Here is a 22,286-nt window from a genome sequence, read left to right on the forward strand (position 1 = left end):
ATGGGACTGTGGGAAAGTTGATAGTCATGTTTGTCAATCCTATTTCAATTCACACTACGCCAAAGTCAAAATATTTCGTTTCGGATTATCTCAATTTACCTATAGAACATCTCGCGATTGGATTCCGACACCGTACTATAACTAGATCGCTATGTCTCATGCATTATCGCGTCACCGACGTAGGATTTTACAATTATTTCACACCTTTTTTGAATAAGCGTCAACTTCACAGAGGTTGGGGCAGAAATAAGTGAAAATTTGTCGGTATTCGAATCACCGTCTACGCCGGCTCTGTTATTCGTTACTTATTAAATTTTACCAGTGAAATCCGGTTCTGTGACAAACTAAGTACCAAAATAGTATCTTGTGAGTGATTGGGATGTATGTAACAGCAAGTCGCGAAAGATGGTTATGTCCGAGACAATATCTTGTCAGCGATCGCGGGGTTTGCAACCTAATTCACACCTTTTTGAAGTGTTAGTTTGTGAACGCGGCTATTGTTGGTATCAGCGTCTACGCCGGTTATGTGACAAACTTATTACCAAAATATTACTTGTGCGTGATTCCTATCTTTGTAACATCAAACCACGAGAGATGACTATTCTGATGTGCTATCTTGTGAGTGGTCGTAGGAAATATTTCACACCTTTTTGGAGTGTTAGTATGTGAACGCGGTTATTGTTGGTATTCGAATCGTCGTCTACACCGCTCTGTGGTAAACTAAATAGCAAAACATTACCATGCGACTGATTCGAAAATCGCGCTATCGCGGTGAAGTCACGACTGTGAACAGCAGACTATTCTGTAGGTGCGAAACAGCGGTATACAAGGTGCGAATAACCCGATCTGAAAGTCGGCGTGCTATTCAGGTTACGTAGGAATCAATAGGCACAGCGCGAAAAGACTTGAGTTAGAACACGATACAATAGCCGCATGCCACCACCGCCATAAGAATAACGTTATATCATTGTCGTACTTACCGTAAACGCTGGGATTAACTCGAATCGGTCATATTTAATAATTTGTAATATACACATTAACTAAGAATCAATCACGTGACTATTTACTATTCCTGATACTTCTTCAACACAGCGCAAGAGTTGACTATACCCGAAAGGGCGATTCACGGCCGCACCCATAAGACGCAATAGCCGCTTGCCACCACCGCCATAAGACAAAAGAGCCGCATGCCACCACCGCCATAAGACAAAAGAACCGCATGCCACCCCGGATTTCCCAGCCGCTTGCGACCCCCGCCATAAGAAATAAGAGCCGCTTGCCACCGCACCCATAAGACGCAATAGCCGCATGCGACCGCACCCATAAGAAATAAGAGCCGCATGCCACCACGAGTTTCCCAGCCGCATGCGACCGCACCCATAAGCCACAATGGCGAATCGCGAGCGATCTATACTACTACTAACGCATGCGATAAGACTTTGTTTGGTGAGGATTGCCTATAATTGAAAGCTAATATTCCCAGAAATGATGGTGAATTGTCGCGCAAGGAAACCAATTATTGTGGCAATCACCCATATTTTTCTCTGCAAACGAGAATACAAGGTTGGGCTAATTATTGTCGTATTCAGATAAGTAGTAGTCGTGATAAGTATTGTTAATCGATTTCGAAGATTACAGCATTTGAAAGTAATGGTAATCGCAATCGATTTTATTCAATAAATCATAATCGTGCTGATAGTAACCGATTATTTCACATATCTAATCGATTTCTTTGCGAGATAGCGTTCACTTTTATTTGTAGAAGGACTATGACAGAACCTGAACATTCGTGAACAAGGAACAGTGCGGTATTATACCTCGTTGCTGATTGCAGAACCGTCGTATTTCCAGACGCCACTGGTCAGTCACGAGTATTACCTTTGCTTAAAACCGCGTAGCGAATCATCCACACAGTAAATATATATTCGATGTACTTTGTACTTGTACATTTGGGCTCTTCAAAAAATCACTTGTTCTCAAATCGTACTGGCTACTTGATAGGCTTACCATACGTCCTCTTTTAAGAGGATTTGTCCTCTTTTTTGACTTTTTTGAAAGTGTCCTCGGAGGACGCCCTTTTGACCTCTTTTTTGAGATTTTGTCCTCTTTTTTGAAAATTTAGGTCTGTTATGCTGCAAATTAGCACTGAAGTGACGGTCCGGCGGATATTTCGGAGTAAAAAACGATGAATTTACCTCTGAGCGAAAAGATGACCTTTTTTTTAGTCATTCACCTGGTAATGTAGATAAAAAAAAACGGTATTTTGAGATCTGAGCGGAAGTGATGACCTTTTTTTTTTAGTCAGCCGATCACAAAGTGGGAAAAATTCACCGATTTTTGAGAATTCTACTCCGGTTTTGCATCATGTAAATTTCTGAAAAAGTGTCCTCTTTTTGCATTTTCAAAATATGGTAAGCCTACTACTTGATAAATTTGACAAAGGTAAAATTATTCTCGTATATTATTATGCTACGGTTTTAGGGTATTCAGGTGTCGCTAAACCGAGAAATGGCATAAATTTTTTTCCGAATAGACTTTATTTTTTGAAATATTCCGTATTTTTGTTTCTAATAGTGCTAATTATACGCAAATTCCCTTTATGTACTACAACTTCGATGAGTCTACATCTGACTTTTCAAGTCTGTACATCAAGAAGTATGCTGATGCGATATCTATAAAGACGCAATTGTTAACACAGATAGCCTTCTATAGCGAATCCTCTTTCATGTGAGAATCAAGCAAAAGTTTTAAAAATAAGGTGATATTAGCATGACAACAGATTTTTGCAATGTAAAACAGGTGACGTCAAGGAATAGATATTAATTTTAGTAAGGCTCAACGCTCACTTTCACAAATTATTTAATGAAACCAAGTTTTATGTGCAGCGGTGGAATGATGACCCCGGCAACAAAAGTTCCAATCATGATGTTAGCTTCACCTACTGCCATGGAATCTCTAGTTGGCCACTCTTTCTTTACCCAGTGATCAGTGCACGCTCAGCTATCCCACAAGCAGATAAAACATAGCTATTTTGATAGGTGTCCAATTGGGAGAGATGTATATTTCAGTTCAAACTGTTTTTCAAACTGTCCATGAATAAGCGCCACTCTTGAGGTCTAAATTGTGGCACTCCCATTTTCAGCAGAAGCCCTTCGAGGCCGGGGCAGTCAGTGTTCATTTTGTTAGCTAAAATTAGAAAGTAATTATTTTTCTCTTGTAAGGCAGAATGTTATTCAAGCTCCGGTTCCAAGGCAGTTTTTGTCTTTGAGTCGAGTAAACTTCTTCAAAGTGAGGCGCAGATCACCGAGCAGGTTAAAAATCTGCATAATTCCAAGTATTATGCTTACGACGAGTAAATTAAAAAAAATTAAATAGGAGTATCGAAATCTTGAGCCAATTCAAAGAAACGGATGTCGTTTTCGGACTCAGCAGACCAAACATACCCAGAAACCAATAAAATATTTCTCGCACTGATAAAGATTATTTGTAGTTGTCCAGTGTTATCGTTAACATAACACAAAAATCATCTGGGTTAACGATTCCATTCCGATTCCACACCGAAACCATCAGGGTTATGTCATTGAAAGCCGTCGGAATGGAATTAGGGTTACGGTAAGGATTTGGGTTAATGGTTACATTAAGGGTTAGTTTGGGGTTATATGAAGTCCCATGCCGCAACTCCCCGTGCTAAGGTTTCTATTACTAAACATCTCGTTTTGTTTTTACGGCATGCATAAGTATCGGGCAACCGGTACTTCAATGAATAGCATGTACATTATTCTAATTTCATCCAGCCTACGTATGGGTTTTCCCTGCGCATAATTATTGTATCAACAATAACATGCTATCGTGCTAATACCCAAAACAGTGATTAAATTATCATGAATAGCAGATCTTAAAATATTTTGAAACATATATTGCTCGTCATTGATAAAGTAGCCTACTTTGAAGGTCACCATGCTCGTGAGTTGGGACATCGTATTAAAAGAAAAAACATTACACTCACTCTGACTCGACGGACTTGTTTCTCTTTCAGCACTAGTGGTGTTGTGGACATTGTTCAGATCCCCGGCCACGATGTTAATAGAGCAATTTTCGAACTTTTGATTGACATTTTCACCTTCAGCCAAAGCTGCAGATCCTGAGACACACGTTATTAAAATAATTTTATTGGTAATTGCCACTATTTAATATGGGTAATATTATCCGAGTTAACTGCGCTCCAATACATCAGGCATCAATTGCCGCTTGTTCCCCGTGGTAATAATGTAGACATAACATCAGCGACACCAGAATTGTGATCTCGGACCTCTTCTGCCATGCTATTGATCACGTGGTACTAATTAGATAGGGTATACCAAAATACTGAAAATACTTAAAATTTCATTCAACGGTGCATCTTTTCTGAGCAACAGGGCGAGACTATCAGTCCTCAGCACATAGCTATGGTAGATCTGATAGATATGTTCGAGCAATATGACCTGGCAACAGTCACATGTCCACAAATAAGTAATACCCTATATCAGTGCTTTTCAACCTGTGTAACGGTTCGCACTGGTGCGAATGAAAAAAATTTCAGTGCGAATGACGAAGGTGGTGCGAATAGTGCGAATGAAAATCCGGATCAAGTGCGAATGAAAATCGTGAATAATTGTTAATTTTTCCTGACATAGAATAATTCAAATAAACCTAAATGGTAAATTAAGGTCAGTGTAACTTTTGTAGTGGCGACGCAATTGTGAAAACTCGTTCTACTGATGACGCACCACTTATCGTAGTTCTCAGAAGCCGTAGTGAATTAATATATTCGCACATTGACTATTACGTAACCAAAAGCCTGGTTTGTCAACTGGTGTTTGTTAGTTTGTTTTGGGGTATTCATGGTGTTTTTCGACTACTAAGGTCATTTACACCAGGCCGATATTCTTCTTATTTTCCGTAACTGCCGACTTATAGCACAGCCCACCTCTAGGCTTTTGTAAGACACCACTGACGCGGATGAGGTGGCGGGGAGGAGCCTAGGTAAACCTCCAACACTTAGGCATCGGAATTCGGACTCGGACCCGCACCCATTGGTGTTGCAGCCGCGGATTATACCACTGCGCTATCTCGCCACCCTTGGAAGCTGGTGTAGTTCAGACATACAGTATATCAGCCCGTCAGAGCCTACGACAAATTGACTTTCTGCTTTTATTCGCTAAACAATAATCATATTTTCGTAATAACTGTTCATATTGAAATGAACCCGAATATTTTCGTCTGACACTCGTCAGGGGTAATCGTCAGCAACTAGTAGAGAATTGGAAAGAACATTGTATATCAACAATCGTATCACAAAAATATGACGTCACCAGCATGAAATGTGATACGATTGTTGATATACAATGTTCTTTCCAATTCTCTACTAGTTGCTGACGATTACCCCTGACGAGTGTCAGCCGAAAATATTCGGGTTCATTTCAATATGACTATACTATTTAATTGTATATTGAAGTTCTGTACCTCCAAGAAGCTCTTCTAATAACTGTTCGATTAGCGCGAGACGCGAGGATAGTTGTAAATACAATTATTACAGACTAACATTTGCAAGTTACTGTAACGCAAATGTTTACCCCTTCAAGGGTTGTTAAAGTATGGATAGCAAAGGGCATAACTTTTGGTCGTCGTGATGTAAGAGATATCTGTTAATATGTATGTAATATTTGTTCAATTTATTGCAAAAAATCCTGCTATAATTTTTACATATCTTAGGTCACTGTGTTGGGTACTGTAGCCAGTAACCGAGACACGCAGAAAATATAGCTTTATCATGAGAATTTATGATAAGATTTGTACGACTGGTTTCTGGGAAACTTGGTCGAAGACCGTTGGGACGAACTAGTGTAGGCCTGTAGGGGTGTGCAACGAGTGAGTTCAGGCCTATGAGACTCATTCATTTCGGGGTCAACCCCTTCTGCGTCGGGGCACATGAAGACGTAAAGTTTTGGCCAACAAGCCGCTGACAAAATACGGTGCCAAAAATATAAGCGGCGACAAAACCTTGTCTAAAAAATGATCGATGCTGTATGACAGAACCTTTCTATATGGATATGCTCCCTTGTCGGCACGGAATAGTCCCGTGTCTGCAATCTGATTAGACACGCAGTGGAATTTAATTTGCCGTAATTTGAAATCGCGTGCGTCAGGCCTGTTTTGTAGAGCTGTGTTGGATAGAATTGTGGTCTGCGCGTTCCGTATGTCATACCTGTCCGTAAAATCGTATCATTCAACTGTAATACTAAAATGAATTCATTTTCAAGAGTGAGGCTCCGGTCGCGGGATGCCACAAAAACTCAGATATTAGGGGTGGTCAAGAATCTGCTATTAAACTGCTATGAATTACATTTGTTACATTTGGCTAAAGAGCTGAGCACACATAGTATCGTGAGTTTCTTTGCTCTTCTCATATAGCCTAGTCGCGAGACAGAAGTTGGAGCAACGTATCACATAATAGCGAGCTCTAATGTGCCTATACTCTGCTTGATCGTTTTGTAACATATATTCCAAGAGATAAGGCGAAAGCCTCAACTCAAACATGTGGGTTTTCACCCTTCCGACAAATTTTTGCCTCCGGGACCTTTGTGTCAGCTCTCAAAAACGATTTCTGCCAACAAGCATTTCTCACTCGCGAAAAATACGCTGTATTTTGGATTGGAGTGCAGAACAGATTTTAAGACCTGGCCATCGAAGCACTAGAAGACGTTGTTGTACAAAACCCAACAACTTGTTTGGCTGAGAAGGGTTTTGGTGAAATAGTTGAAATCAAAAAGAGCGAAAAAAGTTGCCTCTCTAATGAGACACTTGACAGCTTAGGCTCTAGAGAATAGCCAATTTGTTGCACATCTGAACAAAATGTTGTTAAGTGTCGTCATCTCCTTTTTGTATAACAATTTTCGGTTAGGTTGTGCGAATGAAATTTATTTTACAAAAAAAGTGCGAATGGAGCTCGAAAAGGTTGAAAAGCACTGCCCTATATTATCAGGAAGCGATGTGTTGAATAATAAATGGTATGAATTATACCTTGCGATCAGTTTGTAATTATACGTATCTTCAATTATTTTAAATTAGCTTCTAATTCAGCTGCCCACAAATCAAAACCTTATTAAATACTAGTACTACAATTAATGGACCAATCCTATAAAGCAGGGGTGTCCAACCTTTTCAGCCAAAGGGCCACATTTGATTTACGAACTATTGCGCAGGCCACTAGCCGCGCAAAGCGCGAAAATTTTTCGAAGTTCACAGGTCAATATAACTGTCACTTGACTATATTGCGGGCCTGCTCTATATTGCTGGGCTCAGTTTGCAAGGAATGGACTATTCGGCGCCTGGACATATCAATATCGAAAGCTTCGACCAACATGCGTAAATCATTTTGAGCCTAGGTTTTATAGTCGACGGTCTTTCTGCGAGCGCAAACGCAAGGTCGCATACGTTGAACGACACTTTGTCTTGTAATCGCGAATATAGTTAGACTCAATCTGATACATTAGACATTCTTTCATTTTCCCAAAGGGATAACAATATTAAAAGCAAGAAATCGAGTGATAACATGTTGCGCGAAGCAAGCGTGTAGAAATTTTTTATTTTGATGAATCTATCGCAAATTATTCTGCTTTATTGTAGTGTACGGAGATCTACCAAAATGTGACTGGCTCATGGATCTGCCAATGCGTCGGATCTGATATTTTTTGGTCATCACATCTCAAGTTTTGCAGCCAGCCTAATGAAATTTTTGGTTCGCAATCTGTGCAATCCAATTTTGATAATATTACTAATTTGGAAATTACCTCGCGGACCATGGGTTGGCCGGCCCTGCTATAAAGTCTGTCATCAAAAGATACGCTTGCGTTAGTGACCGAACGACATGGTTTGTTTGTTTACGTCAGAGGTCAACAATTATTTTCCTCCGCGGGCCGAATGAGAAGTAGAAAACACGTTGGCGGGCCGAATGAAAATATTGAGCTATGTTATCCAGCGTATTTTAATTTTATTTATATCTAAATTACATCGTTAATAAATGCTGCTCAGCGAATGTGTTGATGTTGGTTAATTGAAAAATATCTTTTTGCTGTAATCATTCGAAAAGTGTTGGACATAATGCATTTTCACCCCTCTTTAAACCCCTATCAACACACTAGAACAGTGGTTCTCAAACTGTTTACGCACGCCCCTTATATGATAGTGAAAAATTTCGCGCCCAACCTTCCCATCATGATATCGCAACATAATAAAAACCAGAATGTCAGCAATCCCAACCGATAGTTTGCTAGCATGGAAGGTTATGGATGTTGATGGGGAAAATTCTGTAATATCAAAGTCGGACAATACACAGAGAAATAACTACACTATAAGCCGGGGTTAACTCGCGCGGAGCGCGAAAGAAATTCACTTAACCGTTTGGCACCGGCGTGTCTATTTTTCGACATGCCGGTACGAGAGAAGAGTACCGTAATTGAAACCACGATATATTACACATTAATCGTGCTAGGTCGTTGTTTTTCATTTCTGTGAATAGATATTGTTCGTACAAGTTCATTGATACCTTGTTATATGATATTTATTATGTCGAAGACGTCAAAATCGTATATCAAACACCATAGATAAATATGTTGCAAAATACACTGTGTCGGCAATTCGCGCGTCATTGACCACTCTCAGATAACGTTCTGTATGTTTCGTTCAAGCCGTCTTCGCGCATAGTTGTTTCATTATGAGAATAGCTAGTGTCCATACAAGTCCACACGTATCTTCATATCTGATATTAGTTACATCTAAGCTGATCAAAAGCTATGTGATAGGCCGCGTGACAAAAATATCCGCCGAAGCATCATTTCGCAGACACGCGCGTTCCTCATACGCGCCATATACACTGTCGTTTAGTTGGTTTTATTCGTCATAACCAGCTGTAGTTTGTTGCTATGAATAGCGATTGTCAGTTTCTGTTTATATTTTGCTAAAGCAACTATACTAGTTAGCTCTATACCGCTCAAGGTTTCATTTGAAAACCGGGAAGCGAATTCCGTCAGACTACCGTACCAGCTTCAAGCACATAACGTGAAATATATCGTGTTCTAATAGCCACAAACCTTCATAGATTGTGTCTGTGAATTGTTGCTGCACATATGATTCGAAATAACGGCTAATGGTAGAGAATAATTCGGAATGCATACAATATTACTCAGCGATTATACCTGCGCAAAAGCGTGCGTCTGGGTATACAAAGAGCTGTCGTACATCGATATACATCTTACGTTGTAGTAATGATAAGCATTTGCAGTAAATCAATATGGTAAGGACTGTAAATATCTGTCTACGAATACTAAAATGACTAATATAGGGTCACAACAGTTTGAGTTATAAGCCTTACAAGTTACCATACGCGCGCGAATCATTCGCTATGACTCACTCTCTCGGAGGCCTGCCGCGAGCTGACTAAAACGGTCGGTATTGTTTTGATTAGAAATTAGCGCCTACTAGACGTAGACCGTCGACTCAGGGCTCTCTAGAACGATGAATTCTGAGCCTATACAATACACCAGACTGTATGGTCGTCGAATACCTATACTAAGGTTCATAAGGTCCGCAATTTAGCATTTCTGCTTTCAAGCAACGTTTTCTCGGCTTGCTCTCGATATAAGTGGCCAGACACAGAGCTCGAAATGATTTGAGTGGCGCAATCGGATCCGCGTTGAAATTCTGAATCGAACGCTACCTTGTTCATCGTGCTCCAATCCCATTAAGGCACAGTTTTTCTATTTTGAAAATTGAAGTAAAATTTTTCGAAAATTGCAGCCGTTGCCATTCGGTTAATTTCGGCTTTCCATTCAGATGCTCTCACGCCTCCCCACCAGTTCTTGAACCACTGCACTGAAATGTATATATGGGATAGTACAAAGCTGTCTTGGTCGCTGCATTCCGAGAAGAGTGCCGCTCAAATAGCCTTGATGTTGAGCGAAGTTTGCAGTTTTACTGAAATTCACCCTCCTTGACCGAGTGCTTGGTGTTTTTGTCACAATTAAAATCCTTAATCTCGGCGACATGCTCCGCAAAAACTAAAAGAACGGGTCTACCTCGAGCTCCAGCTAGTATAGCCTACAAATATTTAGTGCTCTAAACCTTTGAGCAGCATGCAAGGTGCGTATAGGCAGTGTAATCGCGCCATATTAATGAACAGGCTGCAAAGTAAACGAATTTCGTGTTTAGTTGATACAGCCTATGGTTTTAGTCCACGCATCAACATTCAAAAAGCAGGTTTAATCTGATGAATTCCAAGCAACCTTTCGCGGGTCGCACAGAATTGCTTCGCGGGCCGCATTTGGCCCGCGGGCCGGACTTTGCCCAGGTCTGGTTTACGTTGATTGCTGAAGATTATACTTAGAAGTGGGCGGGTTGAGGGTGTTACACATAATCTATGTCATAAGTTGAAAGTTTTCAGTGGAGAATATTCAGCGATTCGGAATCCGTAATATGCAACAGCGAAGTTACACCTGTGAATACGGTATGAAAACATCCCAAATCACATGGATACTAGGACAAGCATCATCCGGTTGTGCGGGCGGTGCGTAGACGGGGTTAAACCCGCTAGACGCCAACCCGCCACACGCCAAACGCCACCCTGCGGCTGGGTCTTTACGTGGCGTCTGGCGTCTGAACGGGTTGAAACGCAGACTGGCGGCTGAATTGCCACATGGTGTCTGGCGTGTAAATGGGTTGAAACGCAGACTGGCGGATGAAGTGCTATATGGTGTCTGGCGTCCAACATTTTAGGACGCCGTACTGCGACTGTTGGCGGTGCGGCAGCCTCTTGGTTTTCAGAAATGAAGAAACATTCATTAATAAAATCGGACCAACAACCACATTGGTAATGAGTTTCTATAGAATGACATCGGATGTTTCGCAGTATTTGAAATGCTCAGTTTATTTGCGCACATTTCTAATCCCCTAGCCTAGAATGTATTACGCGTTTCAGATAACAAACACTCACGCAATATCAACAGAAGTTGCATTTGTCAAGTAACACGTCTGATGTTTGACATTCGGGATTTGTATGCAGTGTAAGTAGTATAGTACCAGGATAATGACGTAATTCCGACTTGAGCTGATTGCTACTAAGTAGACCTAGCTGTGGGACCATAGTGTCCTATATGGTGTCGACACAAGCAAATCTCACGGCTCAGTGAAATTGATTCACGTCACAATTTCCATTTGACTACAGGCAATTTGACGATCATTTTTGACCGGCTTGCTGAGCATTAAATTTGGTGAAACGGGTATCAGTCGAAAGCTGACTCTGCACTGATTACGAAAACATAAATTTTATTCTGTCGCGGCCCTGGAACCCCCACAATCAGCCTCTAAATTTTCATTGTTATGGAGATTGGCATTGTGACGCAACAATGCTGTCTGACGAAACGAGAGACACTACAATGCTGTCTGGCTCCCTTTTTCTTGAGCTACTATCTCGTTTCACCTGACAGCATTGTTGCGTCACACTGCCAATCTCCTCAACAATGAATAATTTGGGGTTTGATTGTGGGGGTTCCAGGGCCATGAGCGGAATAAATTTTATATTTTCGCAAGCAGTACAGCGTCAGCTTTCGATTGATACCCGGTTCATCAAATTTAATGCTCGGCAAGCCGGTCAAAAATGACCGTCAAATTGCCTGTAGCCAAATGGAAATTGTGACGTGAACCAATTTCACTGAGCCGTGAGATTTGGTTGTGTCGACACCATATAGGACACTATGGTGGGACTGTGGGTGTGAGTACGTCCGGTACAATAGATTTTTTCCAAGGAAGTTGCAATAATTAGTGATTGCTTATACGCATTGAATGCAATCAAACATTCCTTGCCCTTTCTCACTTTAGTAGTCGATATAATTATTTTGTTGAACCATGAGGTACGAAAAGACGAAGGCTCCATACTGTTCGTATGTGTACCGGATCAGCCTGCAACACGCGATATTGAATTTAAAGATCGTTCAGCAACCGCAGAAGCCTCTACCCTATATTAAAGTGGAAATCAAATCAGTTGGCGCGCCGACTTTTGATCGTGGTTGTACTGAATAGTGCATTTCACAACACCGTAATTACGAATCGAACTGTAGGCTACATATCAATCCACCTATACCGGTAACTGGTAGCGGGAACTTGGCGTGTAGATGGTTTTGCGTTCAAGATGACACATTGAAGACCGAATTTCGATAGAAGGCCGCAATTCAAAACCATGCCGTGCTAATGGAATCGTAAACTTGACCTGCAAAATCAGACCTTGTCATTGTGCGGTCCGCGGGACAAATGCGGCCTACAAGACGATTTTGAGCGGTGTCACTGCATGTTTCCATATTCACGTTGTAACTTTGTTTGATGCCTGATCTATGGTTTAAAGCACCGTTTGAAAATGAAAAATAGTTCACGGCAGACTAGCATAGTGGTTCTCAAGATTTTCAGCTCAACAGTCCTGCAAACTACCAGGATACTTAGCAGGATCCATAGCAATGGTCCCTCTAATTGCTGACGAGCCTGTGCACACTGATCAACTCACTGCACAGACCATTGAACAACAGTGCGTAACGACTATAAAAGGCCATCACTTCGGATTTTTTGTGCGCAACTTAGATTTTCTGCGCGCAGTGACCGTCTCAGCACTGCGCATTCGCACACGTGCGCAGCTTGGAGGGAACATTGATCCACAGTCGTACGGAGGTGATCTCTGACAAAATACTTTTCCACAGTGTTGGGATGACTCGACTCGAATCAATCTGTGTATTGACTTGGCTTGGACTCGAGTCATTGCGCACAGAGGTGGTCAAAGTAGTCAAGAAAGCTACTTAAGTAGAAGTAGAAGTAGCGACGAAAAAATCTACAAGTACAAGTAGAAGTACTTCTTTCATGAGCAACCTAAAACGACTTGAAGTAGAAGTAGAATTGACTGACTTTAAAAGTACTCAAGTAAGTAAGTAGTTGTGAAAACGATCCTGATTGGATGGATTATAAAAAGGTGCAAATTGAGCTATGTGATTGGTGGCGATCTTGATTCATATTGATGCATACCAGCAGGTATCCAATTTTCGATAGCATAAGCATTCGTTCACATCATGAGATGAAAATGATAGTATTGATAAGGAAATGCGATACTAATCGTCTGTTTTCTCGAACAACACGTTTTGGAAAATAGCATGGTATGGCGCCATCCCCCATATTATAAGGCCCGTATAGTTAAGTCGAACAGCAATATGGAGAAGTTGTATAGGATACGGTGTAAACACTTTGCGCGATTAGTAAATGTTAATAAAGAATATGGTGGACCGTAAAATGCCATATTGTGTAGCTTTATTTCCAGAAATTAAAGGCATTACTGCACTTGCTTTTATACTTCAACATGTATGTTATTCGTACGACAGAACTGATATTAATTATAACTCAAGGTATATGATACTGGGAATTGAAAGTGAAATATAAATACTACTTCTAAAAGCAGAATATGTATTTCATGTTTTTAGTCCAGAAAGTTTCAAAGGTGGTATGCTAAAAAACCTCTAAAACTAAAAAAAGTCAAAGTCCACTCTTCCAGATTAAGACACGTCAAGGACATATATGCTAGATCACGATCTGACAAGAAAATGCTAGATTTCGAAACATCAGTTTCAAACGTTATGATGAGCCATATATACTGTGATGAATTATTTCATATGGGTGAAGGGCGACAATGTGGTGTGAACGGTACCACGCCAACCCTCCACCTAAATTATATTCACCGATACTTTCATGAAATCAGACTGGTCACTCCGTATCCACTGCGCGCGAAGCGCGACGAAAATTCTGTGCTTTACTAAACTTTAGTGAAAATTAAATGTTAATACTCCGTGAAAACAGCTCCAAAATTCCTCAGACTATCTTCCTAATTGGAAGATTGAACTACTTCTACTTGACAAACTGAAAATAGCGAAAAGTAAGTAAGTAGATCACAAAATATTAAGAAGTAGAAGTAGAAGTAGCGAAAATCAGATCTACTTGAGTAAGTACCAGAAGTAGAGGAAAAATACTTGAGTACTTCGAAAAAGTAGAAGTACTTCGTTACTGACCACCTCTGCGCATGACTCGAAACAAGTCAATATGACTCGAGACACGGACGGCCAAGACCGATATTTCATTGTAATTTCGAAGAATATTAAAGTAAGCGCCCTATTGAGATTTTGTCTATTAGTACTAGTACTTGAAAATGCGATCAGAAACTGCTAGAAGTGAGGAAAACTACTGTATTATAAATGCGAACCATTCAATATCACCACACAGAGTTATAGAAAGTCAGTTTAACAAGATTTTAGCTGAAAACTGAGCAGTCAAGACTTTGACTTGGACTCGGACTCGAGTCATAATACCATGACTCGGACTCGACCCTCTGATCAATGACTTGGACTCGGACTTGACTCGGTGGTGAGTTGAATATGACTCGACTTGACTCAAGTCAAATTTATAAAAGTGACATTGAGTTGTAACTCGGAGCCTTGTGACTTGGTGACAACCCTGGTTGAAGGCGACAAGTACAAAACAGATACGAGCTGACTCATCGCTAAACAGCGCAGTTTGCGCGACAATTCGTTTTCGATTCATTCATTTTGAGCAGGTACGTGACTGGGGCACCTCAAACCACCCAACTAGAGAGGGCCGAGCTTGAAAAAAGCTTCAAATTATTTTGCAAGTGAACATTAATGATAGTGTATTTTTTTTTGAAACTTTTTTCGACATTTTCAATTTCTTTTTGCGCTTTCCGCGATTTGGTGTCACTAAATGCCGTGCTTATAGGTGCCCTTCTCCAAGAAATACGCATGGTTTATAGCAGGGGTGTTAAACTCAAATTGTGTCGCGGGCCGGATTCGAGCCTTAAAATAGCTCGCGGGCCGGACCAGTCAACTAATTCCAAAATGTTAGCTCGTGCTGCTGCTTTTCACTATAATGCTTTATTGTCAAGTATATTATATATACACGGTCATAGGGGTTGTATTCCAGCAAGTCGTAACACCTTTATTCGCGAGCAATGGAACTGGCAAAAATACGATGATTGTCCGGTTGAATACAACTACCAACCGACAGAACAGTGGGTCCAACGACGATTAAGTTTGCGTATTTATATGCTCCCTTTACTTTAGTCATAATCTGGCGGTAGCCCTGCGTGTGCATTGTGAAGAATACAAGATATTAAAGTGTAAACGCGGACGTCGGGGTATGGTTTTATAATTATTAAACCGCGATCCGGGGACCTATTGGGTCGGAAATGACGCTGCATGTAACGGTTTCGAATTGGCGTCTTCGCTTCTGTGAATAGCTACTTTTGGGCCCAATTTCCCATAAACATCTGAACTCAGTGTGCAGTGTGCACTTTTGTCCTTCTCGAAATTGGGTGTCAATTTCCAGGCTTGTACCTGGTGTGGTAACTAGAGCGGAACTACAGCGCAGTATAGTCGGGTGGTTATAATGTGACCTATATAAACGAGGAACATGCCCAAAATTTGCTGTCTTGCAAAATTTGCTGTCCTGATCATTTGTTACAAATGTGCTGGATAATATAAGAATATTTCAACATACTCAGAATTGTTTCGCGGGCAGGATGAAATCGTCTGGCGGGCCGGATGCGGCCCGCGGGCCGTATGTTTGACACCCCTGGTTTATAGAGATAGGCTTTTCGGCGTCAGCCATTACCACGCCACGACGTACCAAGACCAACACATAATGAAGTTTAGGCTAACATGGGACTCCAAAAGTTGAGCCAAAAATTTGGCAGCGAGAAAACACATTCAGGTATCAATGATCGAAAATTTTCGCCATTGGCGCGATTAAGCTACATAAACTCTCTGCTTACACTGAGTAGAATGAATGTGCTCACAAGTAGGCCGACATGTGAAATCATCCACCTAGCTTTATGGTTTAGGGGCGAAGCCCCGGAAGTTTGGCTTATCGCACTGTGAGGGCCCGAGACCAAGGTTTTGTTTTTGGGTGGGCTGACGAAGTAATTTTTCCGCCCGGATATTCCCATGGTCAGCATATAGCTGCTGTTAAGTGTTTTCTTGGGGCACGCATTCTATTCGTAGTTACCAGAGTAGCCTTCGTCTGGTGGCAGTGGGCAATGAGCAAGGTAACACGACAAGGTGCTTGGTTCTACTCCGTCATGCTTGTTCTCTCGATATTGTCAAATACAAGAATAATATTCGTGTCGGTTGAACCCACGACCTTCGGCGCGAAAGATTGTAAAGTAGAGGTTGTATGAACGTGAGGTTCACGTTCGCGTTCCGTGTGTGAACCTCGGACATTTAGAGGATCACGTTCACAAACGAACCTTGGTAGGTACTGCACTGTGAACCTTTTTCATGTATTACAATTTTCCACATTATTATAACATCTTTGGTTGAAATTCTTTGCATTTCAACTGCGTGCCACTCTTTGCATGACATGGCAACATAAAAAATCAACAGTAAATGAGGATCGAGCATGCATCCTGACAATCTCAAAAATTTTACTTGGTTTGTAACAAAGGTTTGTTCTAAATATCCAGTTTTCCTTTTGTGAATGTTTAGGGACTCAGCTGTGAGCCTGACCCGCAAGCACCCAATATCTAGAGCAGTGGTTCCCAACTTTTTTCGACTCATCGCCCCCTTTTGAAGCTCCACACCGATCATCGCCACTCAAATATTGGGAACCGAAAAACAGCACTTCGTGACCCCCCTCCCCCGAAAAAAACGTTGGTCTTTGGCCCCATAGTTTAATAAACCAAACCCCTGTCCCCCTCAGTTAGTGGGCTTTTTTCGCTACATATCAGTTTTACCCTATTTCATGTACTGTTTGGTGAGTCACCGTATTTCGCCTAAACTGCGCTAAGCGCGACAAATTGATATAATTCATTTTTTAATCGGTCAATATAGTCGATGTGGTATGTTGGAAAAGGTAGGACCCCTTGATAATAAATGTAACATCTTCGGGCGGAATCGTTGTTATATTGACTTCTTTACATGATGCTATTTCGTGACCTCCTATATCTGCTATGTCAGAAGATATGGAAACCGTCAAAACGTACCAAACTAAAAGACGCACATGATTTCATATTGGTATTTCTTTACTGGCAAATAATATTTTCCTTGCGAGATGGCATTTGTGCTGTAAGGTTAAAGTCGCCATGACAGGAACATTCAACATTCGACTCCCGCCGTTGAGGCGCCTATGGGCAATTAAACATATATGTATATATATCGAAGTTTTCGGTCAGCGCAAGGGCATTCCCTTTCAGCCAATTTCTTCTCGATGATGATCGTTCTGGCACACTTCTCGGAGTGGCATGTTACATGGCCTCTAACTTCATATATCTCGGTGCGTCGTGGTGCAGTAATGGCTGACGCCGAAGTCTCCCATTTCCATGAATCATGCGTATTTTTGTTGGGTGACGGGGACCCCAACAACAAGATACATGAAAAAATTAAATTTTTAGAAAAAGTCGCATGAATTTATAAAACATGACTCTATCATTCATGTTGATTCACGAAATAATTTTGGGCTTCCTTCGATTTCGCCCTCCCCCCACCCCCAATTGGGGGTTTAGGGTGCGATAGTTACGGTCCCAACTCCAATATAGCCGTTTTAGCGCGCCCTCGCCCCCTATCGCCCCTTCGTCCGTTTTCGCCCCCCTATCGCTCCCTTCGGTATTTTCGCCCGCCTAGACCGCCAAATTGCCGGCCCCAGGGAGCCACTGATATAGAGCAAAATACGCTACCTCAGTTGTTTTCAAACTGTGGGTGGTGAAGCTGCGGTCAACTGAAAATTTTGTACGCGCTAGGTGTAATTTACCTCCAATTTATGATTATCACTGCTCTGCGTGTAGTCATAACCTTCTAAAACTATCCGTTGGGATTGCTGGCATTCTGTGATATGACTATTTTGCTAGCATTCTGATGATATGACGATTTTTGAAGCTTCGAGACAAGTCAAGTCCTTTTTCCGAAGTGACTCGAGTCAAATCAAGTCATAGGAAAAAGTTGACTCGAGTCTGATTCGATTCAAGTCATGACTCGAGTCATCCCAACACTGGTATGGAGGAACAATTTGCCGATATGAATGTGTATATTGCCTTGGCGTGCAATGGCCCACCACTGCTAAGACCAAGACGCTTAGAAAACGACTTCGGGCTCCCCCAATGCCTAACCCCAATATCCATTCTTTAGTCCAGGGGTAGCCAATCTGCGAAAGTACAAGGTATATAATGCAACCGTCGACACTTATTTCGATTTCGATGTGTTGGTGGCCGTCAATATCTAAATTGAATTAACGAATTGCCTCCCTAATTAATGAGAGATTTCATATTTTTGAAATTTACTTCGGCCTAGGCCAGTTCAATGCGTGTTGATTTTCGATTTTAATATAGTAGTGTCCTTTGTAATTTGAGCCCCCCAGTATAGAGGCGAACAGCAGATGAAATTGATGCGCACCATAAAGAAATGCCAACTTGTAATCGTGTTCTCTTCATCACGAAGGAAATTTGTTTCTAGTAGGCGTACATTTCAGTGAGTCCAATATATTTCAACTATAATGACAATGATGATGGGATGTCTATAAATAACAGAATGCATCGAAGGGGAATACTAACAATTGGCCCACTCAAAGATGCAGCACAGCGTTGATAACTTTCCTAAATTTTCGAGGACACCCCTTGCATAAACTCTACCGGTGAAGGTGATCACATGGACTGACAAATGATAAATATTTGACAGTAATTGAGTATTATGTGAAAATATGATTGCATTAATGACAAAATTCGCTCACGAATATAAACAATTTTCGCGCTCCGCGCGACTACACAACGGGTACATGCGCTTATGCATAACATGACTTTGACTACTCACGATTTGGTACGCATAGTAAGCCATGGACATGGGCAGTTAAACGTGGGTATTTGGCATCCAGTTAGTTCATTACGGCTACGCAGTAGTATGCGGCCGTAGCCAACATAAGAAATCGAGATGAAACCGTGAATAGCAAAAGGGTTGGCCACATCTAATTTAGATGCTGAAGATTGTTGTCAGGTATCGTGCGCAGCTTATAGTTCAAAATAGAATGAAAGTGATGATCAGGTTTTTTTTTTGTGTTGTATTTCTATTGTTTTCAATAAAATATTATTTCTTTCGCGGTAACTATATGCCCGTCGCTCATGTTAGAGAGAACAGCGTCGTGCTGGCGTAGGGTTATCAAAACGTGGCTATTACACTATGTATTTCCTATTTTATCCCGACATTGAAGTCATGCGGTCCACAGCCTCTACGAATTTTGAAAAGTGGCCCGCGACCCGCTTTGAGTTGGCAACTCCTGCTCCACGACATATGCTCAAAATATGCAAATTTACCAATATTATTTTCACACCATATAAAAATCCATACCTTTATCATGTAAGAAGTTTTATAGCAAAGGGGTCAATTGAATTAGTATGAAAAAGGGTAATGGTATCGATGCAGTGTAGGGCCTAGCCGCTGCAGCAGGAGCGTGAAGGTCATGTGGAAATTTCAATAAATTGCTGCTCTATTACGGTGGCGTTCTGAAGATAATGGCTGCGGCTATTTTTTCTCGTTTTGCCCTTTAATTTTAGACCACATCAATTTTAGAGTGCAGTGCCCCTTTAAATGAACACGCGATGGAGGGTGATGGATTCACAAGCTAGACTTTGATAAATATTTTGTTATAGTAAACGAGTTGAGCGCATCTCAGTATATAAGTTGAATGTCGTAGACGACCGAGTATTCATTGTATTTAAATCCTAACGCCGACGCTGTGGCGAGATAGCGCAGTGGTAGGTCTATAATACACAACTGCGACTCCAATGCGTCGCTGGTTCGAGTCCGACCGAGTTCGACTTCAGAATTCCTACCTAACTGTTGGAGGTTTATCTAGATTCTTCTTCACCACCTCATCCGCGTAAGCGGTCTCTTACAAAAAGCCTAGAAGTGGGCCGTGCTGTTGATCGGCAGTTACGGAAAAAAAATGAAGAATATCGTCCTTGTGTAAATGACCATAGTGGTCGATAAACACCGTGAACATAACAGAAAACAATAATGCCGACACGTGAAGTATCATCAGCCGATGAATGGGACCTCAACGAAGTCCATGCTATGATTTATAGGTATGCTAATCAGAGTAGCTTTTTAGTTCTGTCCTAACCCAATTACTATACAGTATATCAGTCCGTTGACACCGACGTGCTCATTGTGGCACATAGCCTACGCCTACATACAGATCTGATGCAGTGTATAAATACAGCCAACAATTGATGATACACGAAATGAGCAATGGATGGCTACACCTACATATTTACCATTTTGATGATTTGCTGTTGATGCTGAGAACCACATGAAAATATCGCTAACGTTTCGTCGGATATATTCCCACCAACCTTCTTTTTCTCTTTTCCTCTCATCTGTCACAAAATGATTCGATAAATAACTAGAAACATGACATATCTCACCCGAGAAATCTCAACTGCATTCGAAATTATGATCTAAAAATGCAGTAAGCGGAGGAAATGCAGCAATCGTCAACTGTGGGATGTTCAAAAATTTGAAATTCGATCTCTGATCGATTAAGTTTGGCTTACCCTTGTTCAACTAGCTTTACTTTATGCAGACATTTCATTCAGAAATCAAGTATAATTGATCACTCGACAAGAAAATGTCATTTAATTTCTTGAACGCAAACGCGAGTAATTGATCGTAGATGGATTTTCCACGCTGATTTCGTGCTATAAGTCGGCAGTTACGGAAAATAAGAAGAATATCGCCCTGGTGTAAATATCCATAGTACCGTAGTCGACAAACACCATGAATACTACATAAAAAAAAACACGCTGATTTCGAATGTGACAGATTTCTACTGGCACATAAAATTTCCAAGATATAATATTGCATGTGGGTCGATATTTGGGTTAGGTTACTTTGATATATGGGGTTCGGTTTGGGTTACCGTTACGAGTGTAGTCAGTTTAATTGAAGGTTCGATTTTAAGTTACAAAGTCCCATGCCTAAGTTTCGCCTACTAGACGGTGCATTTTTATTGCGCTGCATGCTCAAATATCAGGCAAACTGTACTTGAGTGAACAGCAGGCAAAACATTTTTAAGTTCATCCAGTCTTCCACTAAATCGACACCACATTGCGCATTGGATACGTAATATATGACAAACACCTAAAATTGACCAAAATAATTCTTCTCAGGGTGTCCAGAATGTGTGCATGTGCAGATGCTCAGGTATCGGACAACCGTTACTAGAATGAATAGCAGGAAGATCCTTGAAAGTTCATCCAGACCACGCTTGTGGCTTCCATTACGCATAGTTTATGTGTCAACACTTTGATACCTCACTATGAGTAACTTTTCACATGTTTTTCTGGTAATTGAAAATCCGTTCGGACTCTTATTAACACAACGAGCAAAATGCTCAATATTTGAATTTCTTAGGAGCTATTTTATATGGATAGTAGTAATATAAAGTTCAAGTCATCTGAGCTTAAATACTTTAGACATTACTTACCGCGTGTACCTGATGATAATGATGTAGGAATGACGTCATCAGCACCAGAATTGTGATCTTGACCCCCTTCTGCCATGGTATTGATCAGGTGATACTAATTAGCTAGCGTTTATAACAATACTGAAAACACATATGATAATTATATGCTATGATGTATCTATGCTGAACAACAGGCTGAGACGAATCAATCCGATATACTGAACTATTTGCTAGATCCGATAGTTATATTCGAACAATACGACCTACAACAGGGGTAAAAAACTCAAATTGCGTCGGGGGCGGGACCGGTCAAAATATTCCAAAATGCTACGTCATGCTGGTGTCCTTCGTTTGACTTCTTTGTTATCATGCATATATTTATATAGATAAATATGTGGATCATGGATGACAGTATACTATAGTATTATTCTAGCAAGTATAGCAACACCTTTATTCGCGTAAAATGGATTTGGCACCAATTCGGTGATTGACCGGTTGAATATAATTTTGAACCGCCAAATCAGTAATGTTAACGACGATATGCGTTGGTATATTTCAATGCTCCTTTCGCTTTAGTCGTAATAGGGCCTCATCTCTGTGTCTGCATCGTGAGAGAATCAAGTGCAAACGCGGACGATGAAATTTCCTGGACAGTGACCACAAAGGAAATGATACATAAACTTGACAATTTCTAGTTTCCACATGTTTTT

At 41.0% G+C, this 22,286-nt stretch overlaps 1 protein-coding gene across 3 annotated transcripts in view; it reads right to left on the reverse strand.

Annotated features, from left to right (window-relative positions):
• LOC145436402 (uncharacterized) overlaps positions 1-21,860 on the reverse strand; it is a 493,503-nt gene extending 471,643 nt beyond the window's left edge. For 2 of the 3 annotated variants that reach the window (XM_080313751.1, XM_080313767.1), the window contains exons 1-3: positions 21,598-21,745; positions 20,387-20,488; positions 4,007-4,141 (exon numbers count right to left, since the gene is read on the reverse strand). In XM_080313751.1, the coding sequence (XP_080169877.1) occupies positions 4,007-4,141; positions 20,387-20,488; positions 21,598-21,673 (313 nt within the window). In that variant the 5' untranslated portion in view covers positions 21,674-21,745. Of the gene's footprint in view, positions 1-4,006; positions 4,142-20,386; positions 20,489-21,597 lie in introns of all 3 variants that reach the window. The other variant, XM_080313759.1, reaches the window with a different exon arrangement.
• Between the last annotated feature and the right edge of the window lie 426 nt (positions 21,861-22,286).

Source organism: Botryllus schlosseri, chromosome 1, assembly GCF_051294905.1.
Source record: "Botryllus schlosseri isolate E-star chromosome 1, Bs_hap1, whole genome shotgun sequence".
NCBI classification, from domain to species: domain Eukaryota; kingdom Metazoa; phylum Chordata; class Ascidiacea; order Stolidobranchia; family Styelidae; genus Botryllus; species Botryllus schlosseri.